Source organism: Leptopilina boulardi, unplaced genomic scaffold, assembly GCF_019393585.1.
Source record: "Leptopilina boulardi isolate dan_hultmark-lab unplaced genomic scaffold, ZJU_Lbou_2.1 LbouV2_266, whole genome shotgun sequence".
NCBI lineage: Eukaryota > Metazoa > Arthropoda > Insecta > Hymenoptera > Figitidae > Leptopilina > Leptopilina boulardi.
This window is the reverse complement of record NW_026137825.1, coordinates 1,416,858-1,431,350: the sequence shown is the minus strand read 5'-3', so window position 1 is coordinate 1,431,350 and position 14,493 is coordinate 1,416,858. Positions and strand designations below refer to the sequence as shown.

The 14,493-nt window shown below is 21.0% G+C and overlaps 2 protein-coding genes across 2 annotated transcripts in view; one reads left to right on the top strand and one right to left on the bottom strand.

The window, feature by feature from the left end:
- LOC127281383 (phosphorylated adapter RNA export protein) overlaps window positions 1–14,493 on the bottom strand; it is a 264,174-nt gene that overhangs the window by 49,315 nt on the left and 200,366 nt on the right. The window lies entirely within an intron of this gene.
- On the top strand, window positions 1,690–7,034 carry LOC127281395 (uncharacterized). The gene is made up of 4 exons (XM_051305093.1): window positions 1,690–1,809; window positions 3,600–3,901; window positions 4,801–4,958; window positions 6,493–7,034. Exons 2-4 carry the CDS (start codon window positions 3,600–3,602, stop codon window positions 6,810–6,812), a joined length of 780 nt encoding a protein of 259 aa, XP_051161050.1. The 5' UTR covers window positions 1,690–1,809; the 3' UTR covers window positions 6,813–7,034.

Genomic DNA, 14,493 nt, shown 5'->3' with positions numbered 1-14,493 from the left:
ATAAATATAAAATATAAATATAATAATAAAATTGTGATCTGTTTATATATGTATAACAATTTTTAGAAATAAAAAACAAAAATTTATAGTATTTTTATTTTTAAGAAAATTTTTCTAAAAATAATAATTTTCTTTTTCGAATTTCGATTATTTATTAATTATTTATAATTTATTTATTATTAACCCTTTTTATATTTGAAATAAATAAATAATTTATTATTAGGTATTTATTTATTTAACAAATTAATTTTAATTAAATAATTTTTACTATAAAATTAATTTTAAATAAATAATTTTTATTATAAAATTAATTTTAATTAAATAATTTGTATTATAAAATTAATTTTAATTAAATAATTTTTATTAAAAAAAATTAATTTTTATTTGTTTTCTTATGAAGAGAATGATTAAATCATCGTTTTTCTTCCATTTATAAAACATTTTTTTTTAATTTAACACTTCCGGTTGAGATCGCGTGTGACTTAAAACGGTTTGATATTTATGTGTCATTTATAGTGGTGAGAGAAAATAAAAAAAGGGCCAAACTGTGTGTCACTAGAGTAGGTCTAGTTCTAAATTTTTCAATAATTATATATTCTTCCTACTTTAATTGGAAAAAAAATGAAAAAATTTTTTTTTGTAATTTCCAATTTTTTTTTTAAATACTTTGGAATTTTACTAAAATAGTGAAATTTTTTTTTTTTAAATATAAATTACAGAAAAGTAATTCAAAAAATATTTTTGGAAAAAATTATATTCAAATTTATTCGAATTATAATATTTATAAATAAATAGAAATCAAATAAAATAAAAATAAAAAAATATAAATAAATATAAATATAAATAAATAAAAAAAAATTATGAAACTAGTTTTAAAAAATACAAAAAAAAATATATTTTTCAATAATTTCGAAAAATTAAATTTCTTTTTGTGACAAAAAATGTAATTCACCTTTTTCTCACAGAAAAATAATTTTTATGAATCATTTTTCTCAAAGATCAATTTTTTTTTTTGTTATTATTATAATAACTATTTCAAAAAAAATTTATTTTAAATTTATTTTATTTAAAAAAAAAATTTAATTCCTATTCTTTTTTAGGTGCGACAAATTTATTTTATTTAAAAAAAAAAATTTAATTCCTCTTCTTTTTTAGGTGTGACAAATTTTTTTTTTTTTTCCCACAGAAAAATAATTTTTACAATCATTTTCCTTAAAGATCACTATTTTTCTTTTTTATTATTACTATAATGATTATTTTATTCCAAGTGATCAATTTTTTTTTTTCAGCGAATTTTTAAAGTATTTTTCAAATAAATTTAATTCCTATTTTTGAAATTGATACTTTATAATTTTTTTTATATATATATATTAACTTCCGTCTTGTTGGCAGGTTTTTTTTTTTTTTTTGACCCTCCCACTTGTTATTGGATTCTTTTTCTTTTTCAAGCCTTAATTGTAAGGTCGACGTCCTAGAAGTTGGAGACAAGACTTGAAGTCCTTACACGCATGGCCGTTTATTTCGCTGACAAAATTATATGGTTTGAAAATTATTTTTTTTTCTCTTTTTTTTTTTTTTTTTTAATGCTGGTCGAGCATAAAGACCGCTATCCTGTGCGATCCCCTTCGACGGATCCCAATAGTAATATAACATACAAAACTGGCACCCTGGCCTATTTATCATCACGTATAAGAACCGAGGTCAACGTTTCCATCAAAGCATTTCAATTCGAACATTTCAGCCAGATTAATTGAAAAATTTCATGATTTTTTCTCTCACTTTTTTTTTTTTTTTTAAAAAAACCAAAAGGCAAGTTCAAAATTTAAAAAAAAAAAACTAATTTTCAAAAATGAAAATTTGTTGCAATAAATTTTCTTTCTTTTTTTTTATAAAAATCGAAAATAAATATTCTTGAATAGAAAAATAAATAAAAATTAATTTTCTTTTTTTTTTTGTACAAATAAAAAATTGAAAACAAATTTTTTGTGTAAAAATAAAAATCGAAAACGTGTGTAAAAAAAAAAAAAATAATTCTGACCAAGTTTTTGGATAAAAAAAAGTAATTTAGAAAAAAATTTTTGTATACAAATAAAAATTTGAAAATAAATTTTTTTTTTGGCTAAAAAAAAGTAAGACAGAACAAATTTTCTTTTTTTTGGTATAAAAATAAAAATTGAAAAAATAAGTTGAGAAAAAATTCAATAACACAAATGTTTCGAAGTTTTTTGTTTTTTTTTTGTAACTTTGGAATTGAAATTTCTATTTTTTTTTCGAAAAATCAAAAAATTTCATTTTCCTAGTTTTGATAAAATTCTAAATATTGAAATATTTATTTTAAAGTTGAGAAAAAAAAAGTGTCCTTCAAACAGTGAATAAGAAGAAAATACGAAAAAAATTTCGCGAGTGTTTTTAATTTTTTTTTTTGAAGTTTTCTTTATAGTGATTGTGAATTAACGAAAATTTGAAAAGTGCTCAGTGTGTGGGTCTATTGGTGACAAAAGTTTTGAAACAAAAAAAAAAAAAAAAAAAAAAAAATCTGTTTTTATTTATTAAGTGGAAACGGAAGTTCTATTCGAAGGCTTTTATCGCGTCTGACTGGATATAAGCTTTTTTTCGCATTGAATTCACAGCTTTTATTTTTAACAATACAAAAGTAGATTAGGAAGCTTTTGATCAGTTTCACTTTCTTTTCGAAGGTTTATCTTAAATACAAAAGAAAAAAAAAATCGGAAACCAAAAAAAAAAAAAAAAAATGCAATAAAAAATACAAGAAAAAAATATTTTTACATAAAAATTTTGAAAATTAATTTTTGAAAAATTGAAAAAAAATTAGAAGAAAATAAAAATAAAAAAAAATGAAAATTAATTGTCATGAATTAAAATTACGGAAAAAATAAATTAAACAGAAATGAAAATTAAAAAATTAAAATTAACGGAATTATAAATTAATTAATTGAAATAAGTTAAAATTTTCGAAATTATAAATTAATTAATTGGAATAAATTAAAATTACCGAAATAATAAATTAATTAATTCGAATGAGGTAAATAAAATAATTAAAATTAACGGAATAATAAAAATAATTAATTATTTTGTAATAAATGAAATAAAAATTAATGTAGTAATAAATTAACTAATTGGAGTAAATAAAAAAAAATGTAAATAAAAAAATAAAAATAAAGGGAATAATAAATTAATTTAAATAAATTAAATAAAAATGAACGGATTAATAAATTAACTGAAATAAATATTAAATCAAAATTAATGGAATAATAAATTAAAAATTAAAATTAATGTAATAATAAATATAATAAATTAAAAATTACATTAATTCGAATCAATAAATGATTTCGATTAATTTTATTATAAAAAATATTTCTAATATTAAATTATTAATAAAATAATAATAAATTTTATTTTTAATTTTAATAAAATAATAATAAATTTTTTTTAAAATTTTAATAAAATAATAATAAATTTTTTTTTAAATTTTAATAAAATAATAATAAATTTTTTTTTGAATTTTAATAAAATAATAATAAAAAAAAAAAATAGTGTGAAATAAAAATAATTCACGAATTATTAAAATTCTGTTTCAGATGGTATCGAGAATTATTAATTTATTTCTTATTGTTTTAATATCAAATGTAAAATGTGAAAAAACGGGAAATTTGCCAAATTGGTCGGTGGGTTTAAAATTTTTAATGAAAAATTGCCCCCTTGTACCATGGAAGGATCCAGGTGAAAAGAATTTTTTAGAAACACTACAAATTTGTTTACAACGTCGTATTTTAATTGCCGTTAATGCATTCTTTGATGAAGATGTTATTTCAATTTTCGATGGAATTGACCTGGTTCGTCGCAATAAAACTTATTTCACCAATAGCGACGAGCTTAATAGGTAATTAAAATTAAATCATTATTATTATTATTATTATGAAAAGCAACTCGCGCTCACGATAACGAAGTGTCTTATATTTTTTTTTAAAAAAAGGGGTAAAAAATTTTTATATAAGTAACAAATTAAAATTAATTAATTAATTATTAATTACGAGATAAAAATATTTTTTTTTTTTCATTTTTGTCAAATAAAAATAATTTAAATTCCAATTTTTAATTTTTTGCATTTTTTTACTTATTTTATTATTATTATTATTATTATTATTATTATTATTATTATTATTATTATTATTATTGTTATTTTTATTATTTTTTTTTGTTATTATTATTATATTTTTTATTTCTTGAATTATAGAAATTTTTCTCTGTTTTTTTAAATCACTAATTGAATCGTGAAGAAAGGGAGACAAAAAATTATAGGTTATGTTTATGATAGTTTTTACCTTAATCTCTACGTTATCGACTGATGGTAAAGAAATTTTTTTGAAAGGAATGAAAATATAAAAAAAAAATTACCGACACAGAAATCTACCTTACCGATTCATGCTTAAACAGTTTTTTGAAAAACAAAAAAAAATACCTTGATCAATTTTTTTAATTATCTAAAATTAAAATCAGTTTTTGTTTTGAATGTAACGAAAATTGAAAAAAAATTAATAATTAAAAGTTAATAAATTAATAATTAAGTATTAAAAGTTGATTCTCTTTGTGTATATTTATAGTCTCGAAACTATCATAGACATAACCTATAATTTTTTATATTATATGTTCATATGTATATAATTATAATTTATAATAATTTGTATGCTTGTAATAATTTTATAATAATAATAATTATTATTGTTATAATAATAATAATAATAATAATAATAATAATAATAATAAATAATTTTTTTACAGTAATGAAATTAACACTGATCGAAAAAGCAGCGAATCAAGTTCATGGGAAAATTTGGCCGATCGCATATTTCGAAATCGTTTTTTGAAATTTGACATTGGACATTTAACGAATCTTGATAACGTTATGAATTATTCAAAATCAAATGATATTGTCGAAGGTTTGTAATATAAAATTTTATTGTTCACGTTCTTTTTCAAAAACTATTAGTGATGTTTAATTTTTTTTGTACTTTTCGCTTATTTATAATCTAAACTAAATGCCACAATTATTTGTTTTTGAAAATTGACTCAAAAATGTTAAGTTAGATTTCTAAATTACCGACAGATGTGTAGTTTTTTTTGTTGGTCGGTAAGTAGATTATCTATTTAAAAATTAATTGAATTCGCCTGAATCTTTTTACTCGGGGGGTTTTCGGAATCGCTGACAACGAATCTGGTATCAAATTTTCAAAATTCAAAATGACGGATCCAATATGACGGTCGAAAAAAATTTTTTAAATCCTTTCAATTTGTTTAAAATTTGTTACTCGGGGATTTTTGGATTCACTGATTACGAAATCTGATGTTAGTTTTTCAAAATTCAAAATAACGGAGCCGAAATTAATATATAAATTAGAAAAATTTCATTGTTCACATTCTTTCACAAAAACTATTAGAGATATTAAAATATGTTTTGTACTATTCGCTTATTTATGATCTAAAGTAAATGCCACAACTATTTGTTTTTGAAAAATTGACGAAAAATTTTTTAGTTAGATTTCTGTATTACCAACAGATGTGTAGTTTTTTTTGTTATTGTCGGTAAAGAAATTATTAAAAATTTATTAAATTCGCCTGAATTTTGTTACTCGGGGGTTTTCGGGGTCGCTGATTACGAATCTGGTATCAGATTTTGAAAATTAAAAATGGCGGATCCAATATGGCGGTCGAAAAAATTTAAAAATCGTTCCAATTTGCTTGAAACTTGTTACTCGGGGGTTTTCGGAATCGCTGACAACGAATCTGGTATCAAATTTTCAAAATTCAAAATGGCGGATCCAATATGGCGGTCGAAAATTTAAAAATCGTTCCAATTTGTTTACAATTTGTTACTCGGGGGTTTTCGGGTTTGCTGAGTCCGAATCCGATGTTAGTTTTTCAAAATTCAAAATGTCGGATCCAATATGGTGGTCGAAAATTTAAAAATCGTTCCAATTTGCTTGAAACTTGTTACTCGGGGGTTTTTGGGGTCGCTAATTACGAATCTGGTATCAGATTTTGAAAATTCAAAATGGCGGATCCAATATGGCGGTCGAAAAAATTTAAAAATCGTTCCAATTTGCTTGAAACTTGTTACTCGGGGGTTTTCGGGTTTGCTGAGTCCGAATCCGATGTTAGTTTTTCAAAATTCAAAATGTCGGATCCAATATGGTGGTCGAAAATTTAAAAATCGTTCCAATTTGCTTGAAACTTGTTACTCGGGGGTTTTTGGGGTCGCTGAGTCCGAATCCGATGTTAGTTTTTCAAAATTCAAAATGGCGGATCCAATATGGCGAACTTTTCTTCACAAAATTTACTTAAAACTCGTCACTCGGGGGTTTTTTGCGATCGCTGATTATGAATTTCGCCATAAATTATTTCTAATTAGTGATCCATGAAAAAATAAATGAATTTCAGAGGTAATTTTTTTTTTTTTTTTGTTTTTTTTTACAGGAAGAAGACGTCGACGGAAACAGGGAATGATGATGATGTTAATGATGGGTCTTCTTTTAATGGGTACAGTATTAATACCCATGGGTTTTCAATTTCTCGCCGTTTTAGGCGGTAAAGCATTGCTATTGGCAAAAATGGCATTAATGCTCTCAAGTATACAGGGTTTAAAGAGAGTTGCAACAAGTGGAGTGAATTATGGACTTTATCATTCACCAGATGCATGGCACGAGAGAAGTCATTTGGAACCTTCGCAACAAATTTATGAAATGCCTTATCAACAACAACAACAACCTTATCCACACATGAATGGACGTCATTAATGAAAATAAAAATTTATGACGAGAAAAAAAAATGAACTGAGTAATTATATATTTGTAAAAAAAGAGAGAGAGAGAGAGAAAATAATTTTTTTTTCAGTGCGAGGTTGTTTGAGAATTTTTTACAACTTTGTTTTTCCAAGTGTATATATATATATAACATATATACATAAATTGTAAAATATTATTCAACCAAAGACATTTATTTATGGAAGCAGTGCAAAAGTGAAGTTTTTGTATAAATTAATATTTATATAATTAATTAATTTATATAATAATTATAATTATATTGTAATTATAAAATAAAAATTATAAAATAATAATAATTATAATATGAATATTATAATTATATTATAATTATATTATAATTATAATTTACTAATTATATATTTAATATATATATAAAAAAAAGTTTGTAATATTATTTAAGTGTAATATTTATATTTTAGTTAAATAATAAGACTAATAATAATTTATTTATTATTTTTGACAAAATAGAATAAAATTTTGTTTTTTTTTTGAAAAGTGAAATTAATAATAAATTGTAATAATTATAATTTTTTGTAAAGAAATTTTTTTTTTGTCTTTGTTTTATAATGTCTTTTTTTGTCTCTGTTTTTTAAGGAAAAAAAATTAGATTTAAAAAACAATTTTTTTAGTGATATAAAAATATATGTGTAGAAACTTTTTCATATATAATATACAATGTTTCTTGTCGCGTTGAAAGATGCAAACATTCAAAATGAGAATGCTTCTTCTCTTAATATAATTTATCATCGTATTTTCTTAACACGATCTTATCTCAATGCGCAATGACGTTAAAATATACAAAACTGAAAAATTTTCCATTTCGAATAGAAAAACTAAAAAAGACAAAAAACAAAAAATTATCTAATCATTACTTTAGACGTTATTTTTTCATCCCCTAAGTTTTATATACTATATGTGATTCTGCAAAAAAAAAAAAAGAAGAGGATATTTTCATGTCACTTATCTAAACGTCTTATCATTGAATTATTTACTTCAAGAAAAAAAAAAATAATTTATTATTTAAAAAAAAATCGAATTTTTGGAAATTCGAATTATCAAAAAATGAAAAAATAAAAAAAAAATTTTTTAATCGGTTTTTTAGAAATTTGAATTATTAGAAAATAAAAAATTATAAAAATCGCATTTTTAGAAACTCGAATTTTCAAATGTTCAAATTATCAAAAAATTAAAGATTAAAAATTCCACATGTTCGAATTAGTAAAAAATCGAATTTTTAGAAAATTTTATTTTCATATATTCGAATAACGAAAAAACCGAATTTTTAGAAATTCCAATTATTAAAAGTTCGAATTATCAAAAGAGAAAATTGTAAAAAAATTTGAATTATTTAAAAATAAAATTTTTAAAATATATAAATTTAAAAAATTTGGTTTTTTTAAAAATTTGATTTTTTTGGAAAATAAAATTTTCAAAAGTTCGAATTATTAGGAAATCGAATTTTGAAAAGTTCGAATTGTCAGAAAATCAAATATTCAAACAAATCGAATTTTTAGAAATTTGAATTATTCAAAATTTAAGTTATCCAATAGAGAAAATTTATTAAATGTTCGAATTACCAAAAGATCGAATTTTTGGAAATTTGAATTTTCAAATATTCGAATTTCCAAAAAAAAAAAAACCGAATTTTTAGAAATTCCAATTATTAAAAGTTCGAATTGTCAAAAAATGTAAATTATATGTAAACAATTCAAATTATCATAAAATCAAATTTTCAAAGTAAATAATTTTATATAAAATTCGAATTATCAATAAGAAAAATTGTAAAAATTTCGAATTATCAAAAAATTCGAATAGTTAGAAATTCGAATTATTAAAAATGCGAATTATCAAAAGAGAGCATTGTTAAAAATTTGAATTAGCAAAAAAAAAAAAAACAAATTTTCAAATAAACATTCGAACTTTTAGAAATTCGATTTTTTTGTAATTCGAACTTTTTCCTTCCATTTTCTGATAATTCGAACTTTTAATTATTCAAATTTCCAAAAATTCGAACTTTTTGGTAAAAATTTGAATTATAAAAAAAAACAAATTTTCGAATAAACATTCGAACTTTTAGAAATTCGAACTTTTTCCTTACATTTTCTGATAATTCGACCTTTTAATTATTCAAATTTCCAAAAATTCGAACTTTTTGGTAAAAATTTGAATTATCAAAAAAAAAACAAATTTTCGAATAAACATTCGAACTTTTAGAAATTCGATTTTTTTGTAATTCGAACTTTTTCCTTCCATTTTCTGATAATTCGAACTTTTAATTATTCAAATTTCCAAAAATTCGAACTTTTTGATAATTGAAAAATTTACATTTATCTCAAGTGACAGGCTATATAAGTTTAATAGACTTTTGTTTGCAAAAAGAAGGAAGAAAAAAAAAATGAGAAATCGTACAATTTGTTAAGTGACGATAATATTCTTATTATGTGAAGGGTCAATTTGAAAAGTTGAGAAAAGAAATTACATTTATTTCTCCTGCGACGAGTTTATTAAAAAGTTGGATCATTGTCCTTGGATTATGGGAGTGAGAATTATTTTTTTTTCCATTTTATCATCTTTTTTTTTTTTTTTTTTTTTTTTTACAAACTTCAATGCCACTGACTATAATTGAATTGATTTAGTCGCGTTTAAAGTTTATCATAAGGGACGAAAAAGCAGGTGTTTCTCGGTTGGATTAAATGCAAAATTGCTTGGGGCGACGAGAGAGAGAGAAAAAGAAAAAAAAAAAAAGAGACAAGGACAAAAGAACAATCCATTTCCTTAAAATAATATTTTATTTCCAGAATTGTAGATTTTTGATTAAATTAATGTTTTTCTTTTATTTAAATCCATCGTATATGTAAGCAATGAGATAGAAAATTCGTAAGTGGAGGAGTAAATAAACAAAAGGGAAAAACTATAATTAATTTTCAAGTTTTTTGGGAAATATTTATTTTTTCAATTATGGAAATTGGAAATTTGTTTTTTTAATTTAAAACGATTAAATCTTTTCTTATATAAAAAGAAAAGAATTTCGATTTTTTTTAATATAAACAAATGTTTTAATTAAAAAAAAATTAAATTAAAATTTTTAATTAAAATTTTACTAAAAACTATAAAATAGAAATTTTTGGAAAATTTTTGTAATACATTTTTTTAAAATTATAATTAATTTTTATATTTATTATAAAATAATAAATAAATAATAAATTTTATAATAAAAAATAAGAATAAGAATTATAAAATACAAATTAAAAAATTAAAAATAAAGAAAAATTATAAAACACTTATTATAATTATAAATAAAAATTGATAATTACACAATAATTGTACTGTGAAGATAATTAATAAAAAATTTATTTATAAAAAAGAGGGGAATTTTTTTTTTTCAAAATGAATTTTTGAAAGAAAAACAAATATTTGAAATGTAATTAAAATTCCAAAAAAGTGACTTTACTTTTATATGTATGCATTTGCTACTGTTTTTTAGATAACACATAAATGACAAAATAACGCGTACAGCAAATCAAGTAGATGAATTTATTATAGTTCTGAAATACAAGATTAAAAAAAAAAAAAAAAAAAAAAAAAAAATACAAGACAAAATTACCCTACACAACAAATCAAGAAGATGAATTTATTAGTCCTCGTAATGAATATACATAGTTGAAAAAAAAAATATTCCCTACATTGTTAATAATATTTAACATTTAAAAAAAAAAAAAAATATTTTTTATTCAAAATTTAAATGAAATTTTTTTTTTATATATTTTATAATTATAAACTATATAATATAATTTACAATCATAATAATTATATAATTTTAATTATATATAATAAAATTTACAATTATAATAATTTTATAAATAATTAGTAAATTTATAATTAGAAATTTTAAATTTAAATTTTATTTGAATTATGTAATTACATTTTTTGCTCTAGTGTATTTAATTTTAATTAAGAAAAAAAATTGTTTTTTTCTTCTAAACAAATTTTTTTTTCAAAAAAAAAAACGTTCAAACTCAATTTAATAGGGGTTGCGATTTGATGGTCGCATAAAATTAGAAGATTAAAAGCCAAGCGCGCCTTCGATCACAAATTTTCCACAAAGGGGTTTGGAATAAATCGATTTTTACGATTGTTTGCATTTGATGTACCTATAATGTAACTTTGGAGGGATTTTTCTCTCGGACATTGAAATTGTACGAAAATAGACATTTAAATTTTTAATTAATTTTTTTAACCAATTTTATTATTATTATTATTATTATTACCATTTTATTTTTTTACCATTTTTTATTTATTTATTTAATAATTTTTTTTCTCTAACTATATTTATATTTTTTTTAATTTTCTATTATTATTATTATTATTACTATTACTATTATATTATTATTATATTACAGTAACATTTCAGTAATTTTTTTGAACATTTTTTTTTTTAAACGAAAAAACGTACCCAAGCAGGGAATCGAACCCCGAACCTTAGGCTCACCAGTCGAGAGTTCTAACCAACAAGCCAAACTTACTTCTCATATATTTTTTTTTAATTTGTGCTTCTATATGAACAATTCCAATAACAATCCCTGTAATATTACTGTAATTTTACGTGCTACTTGGAACGAAAGTAAAATTTTATAAAAAAAAATAATTCAAAAAAAAGAATATAAGTTTATGATGAACGAAAACGGATTTCCGCACCACCCGCTTGTGAATTTTTCTTGTAAATATTTTATCGAAGAAAACGTGTAAAAAATTCTATTTCATGAATATTTCACATGTATTTTGCGTATATTCTTTATACATATTTATACTTCTTGGGAAACTTTTATTGAATTTCTCAAGTTACTTTTTAAAAACCGTTTTTATTTTTTTTTTCAACTAAAAGGCAATTGAAAAAAAAAGTTGGAAAAGAAAGAACAAAAAGTGTATATATATATATATATATATAGAAGATGATGAAGAAAATAAAAAGAATGATAACAAATGGTAAAAATAAAAATGACAAAAGTGCATCCTCATTGAAAAAAAAAAAAAAAAAAAATGGGGAAGTACCTACGTAGACTGTGTGTTGCTGACGTAGTTTTGCCATCTACGTAAACAGTACCATTAAACAGCCGGAGGTAATATTCTTTGAAGACAGTATATAGTAATGATTTACAATTTTATGAACCCTTCTTATATGAGTTAAGTTTCTTGAGAGAATTGCGCGCACTCTAAACGACAAGCTGTCTAGCTTTTGCGAACACATTTTTCTATATATATATATATATATATATTTTTTTTTTGTTCTCTTATCAATTTTCATCCTGCATTAGTTATTTCATTAAATGTAAATTTTATTGTCTTAAAGTATTATTTAGTTTCATTTATTTTCACTGTACGAATTTAATAACAAAAATACATAATTTATCTTTCATTATTTTTGCAAATAATTTCTTACTAATTTTTTTATTTAATTGTACTTTTTTTCCCGATTTGTGCCTTTTTTTTGTTCTTTTAATATTAAATGTTTACAGATAAAAAATATCACAATATAGAAATATATTAATAATACTAAAACGGTTTTATTGCAAAATAAAAATATAAAAAATTACCAACATAGAAATCTACTTTACCGACTGATAGTAAAACAGTTTTTTTTGAAAAAAGAAAATATAAAAAATTACCGTCATAGGAATCTACCTTGCCGACTGATGGTAAAACAGATTTGAAAATTTCAATGCAATTTCAAAAAAAATTTCTTTACCATCAGTCGGTAAGGTAGATTTCTATGTCGGTAATTTTTTATATTTTTATTTTGCAAAAAAACCCGTTTTAGTATCAGTCGGTAAATTTTTATATTTATATTTTAAAAAATCTGTTTTACCATTAGTCGGTAAAGCAGATTTCTATATCCGTAATTTTTAATATTTTCATTTTTAAAAACATTTCTTTACCATCTGTTGGTAAGGTAGATTTCTATGTCGGTAATTTTTATATTTTTATTCTTTAAAAAAATCCTTTTTACTATCAGTCGGTAAAGTAGATTTTTATGTCGGTAATTTTTTATATTTATATTTTAAAAAATCTGTTTTACCATTAGTCGGTAAAGCAGATTTCTATATCTGTAATTTTTAATATTTTCATTTAAAAAATTTCATTACCATCAGTTGGTAAGGTAGCTTTCTATGTCGGTAATTTTTATATTTTCGTTTTAAAAAACACGTTTTACCATTAGTCGGTAAGGTAGATTTCTGCGTTGGTAATTTTTTATATATTCATTTCAAAGAAAATTTATTTATCAGCAGCCTGTAAAGTACATACCTGTGTCGGTAATTTTTAAATTTTTTATTTTTTAAAAAATTTCTTGACCATCAATTGGTAGGGTAGGTTTCTATGTCAATAATTTTTTATATTTATATTTTAAAAAATCCGTTTTACTATCAGTCGGTAAAGTAGATTTCTATGTCAATAATTTTTTATGTTTTTATTTTTAAAAAAATCTGATTTACCATCTGTCGGTAAAGTAGATTTCTATGTATATTTCTATGTTCTATACCTGTGTCGGTAACTTTTATATTTTTTATTTTTCAAAAAATTTCTTTACCATCAGTCGGTAAGGTAGGTTTCTGTGTCAATAATTATTTATATTTTCATTTTCCAAAAAAAATTCGATACCATCATTCGGTAACGTTTTATTACAAAAAATTAATTAAAATTAAATTAATCAATTAAATTATTATTTAAAAATAAATAAATAAAAAATTATTTAAAAATAAAGTGTAGAATGATTTTGTCGTTTATAAAAATATAATTTTTTATCATTATTTTTGTTATATTGTTAAAATTAATGTTAATCAAATTTTTTGGCTATATTTTTTTTAACTTGATGACTTGATTGATTGAAACAATTTTAATAATTGGTAACCCTGAAATCAATTGTAGATCAGGGTTGCCAATTGGGGGAATTCCCGAAGTCTATAAAATGACAACTTGAAAATATTTTTAGTTTGAATAACAAAAATAATAAAAGCAATAATTTTAACAAAAACAATAATAAAAATTATAATATTAAAAATAGCAATAATAATAATAATAATAATAATAATAATAATAATAATAATAATAATAGTAATAATAATGGTAAGATTAATAATTTTTTAGTTTGAAAAATAATAACAAAAACAACAATAAAAATAATAATTATTATAATTATAAAATAATGAAAATAATAATTATTGTTATAAAATAATAATAAAAATATTTTTATATGAAAATAAAAATGAAAATTTCCATTAATTTTACAATTAATTGGATTTTTTTTTTTTAAATTATTTTTACTATTTGTTAAAGAGTATTTGAAGTTATGACAAATAATAATTTCTTTATTTAATTTAATTTTCTGTATTATCATGGGGAAGTCTTGCGCTGAGAGGAGCAAAGCAATTTAAACATCAGCTATATCTTTTAAGGTTTACTATCAGTTGTAATTCTTTCGTCTTTGTATGTGTATTGTACAAATCGTATGTGAAGAGTGTTAAAAATGTGTATACACATTATATAGAAATGAAGTGCAGTTTACTATATCAGTCTCAAAAGTGTTTTCTTTCTTACCGGACATTTTTTTTTTTTAATTCAAGATTATTAAAAAAAAGTGTTTGAATTTTTTCAAAATGTT

Coding starts and splice junctions, on each gene's coding strand:
- LOC127281395 (XM_051305093.1), top strand. CDS start 3,600: ATGGTATCGAGAATTATTAATTTATTTCTTATTGTTTTAATATCAAAT. Junction 3,902..4,800: donor AATAGCGACGAGCTTAATAG/GTAATTAAAATT, acceptor ATTTTTTTACAG/TAATGAAATTAACACTGATC. Junction 4,959..6,492: donor ATCAAATGATATTGTCGAAG/GTTTGTAATATA, acceptor TTTTTTTTACAG/GAAGAAGACGTCGACGGAAA.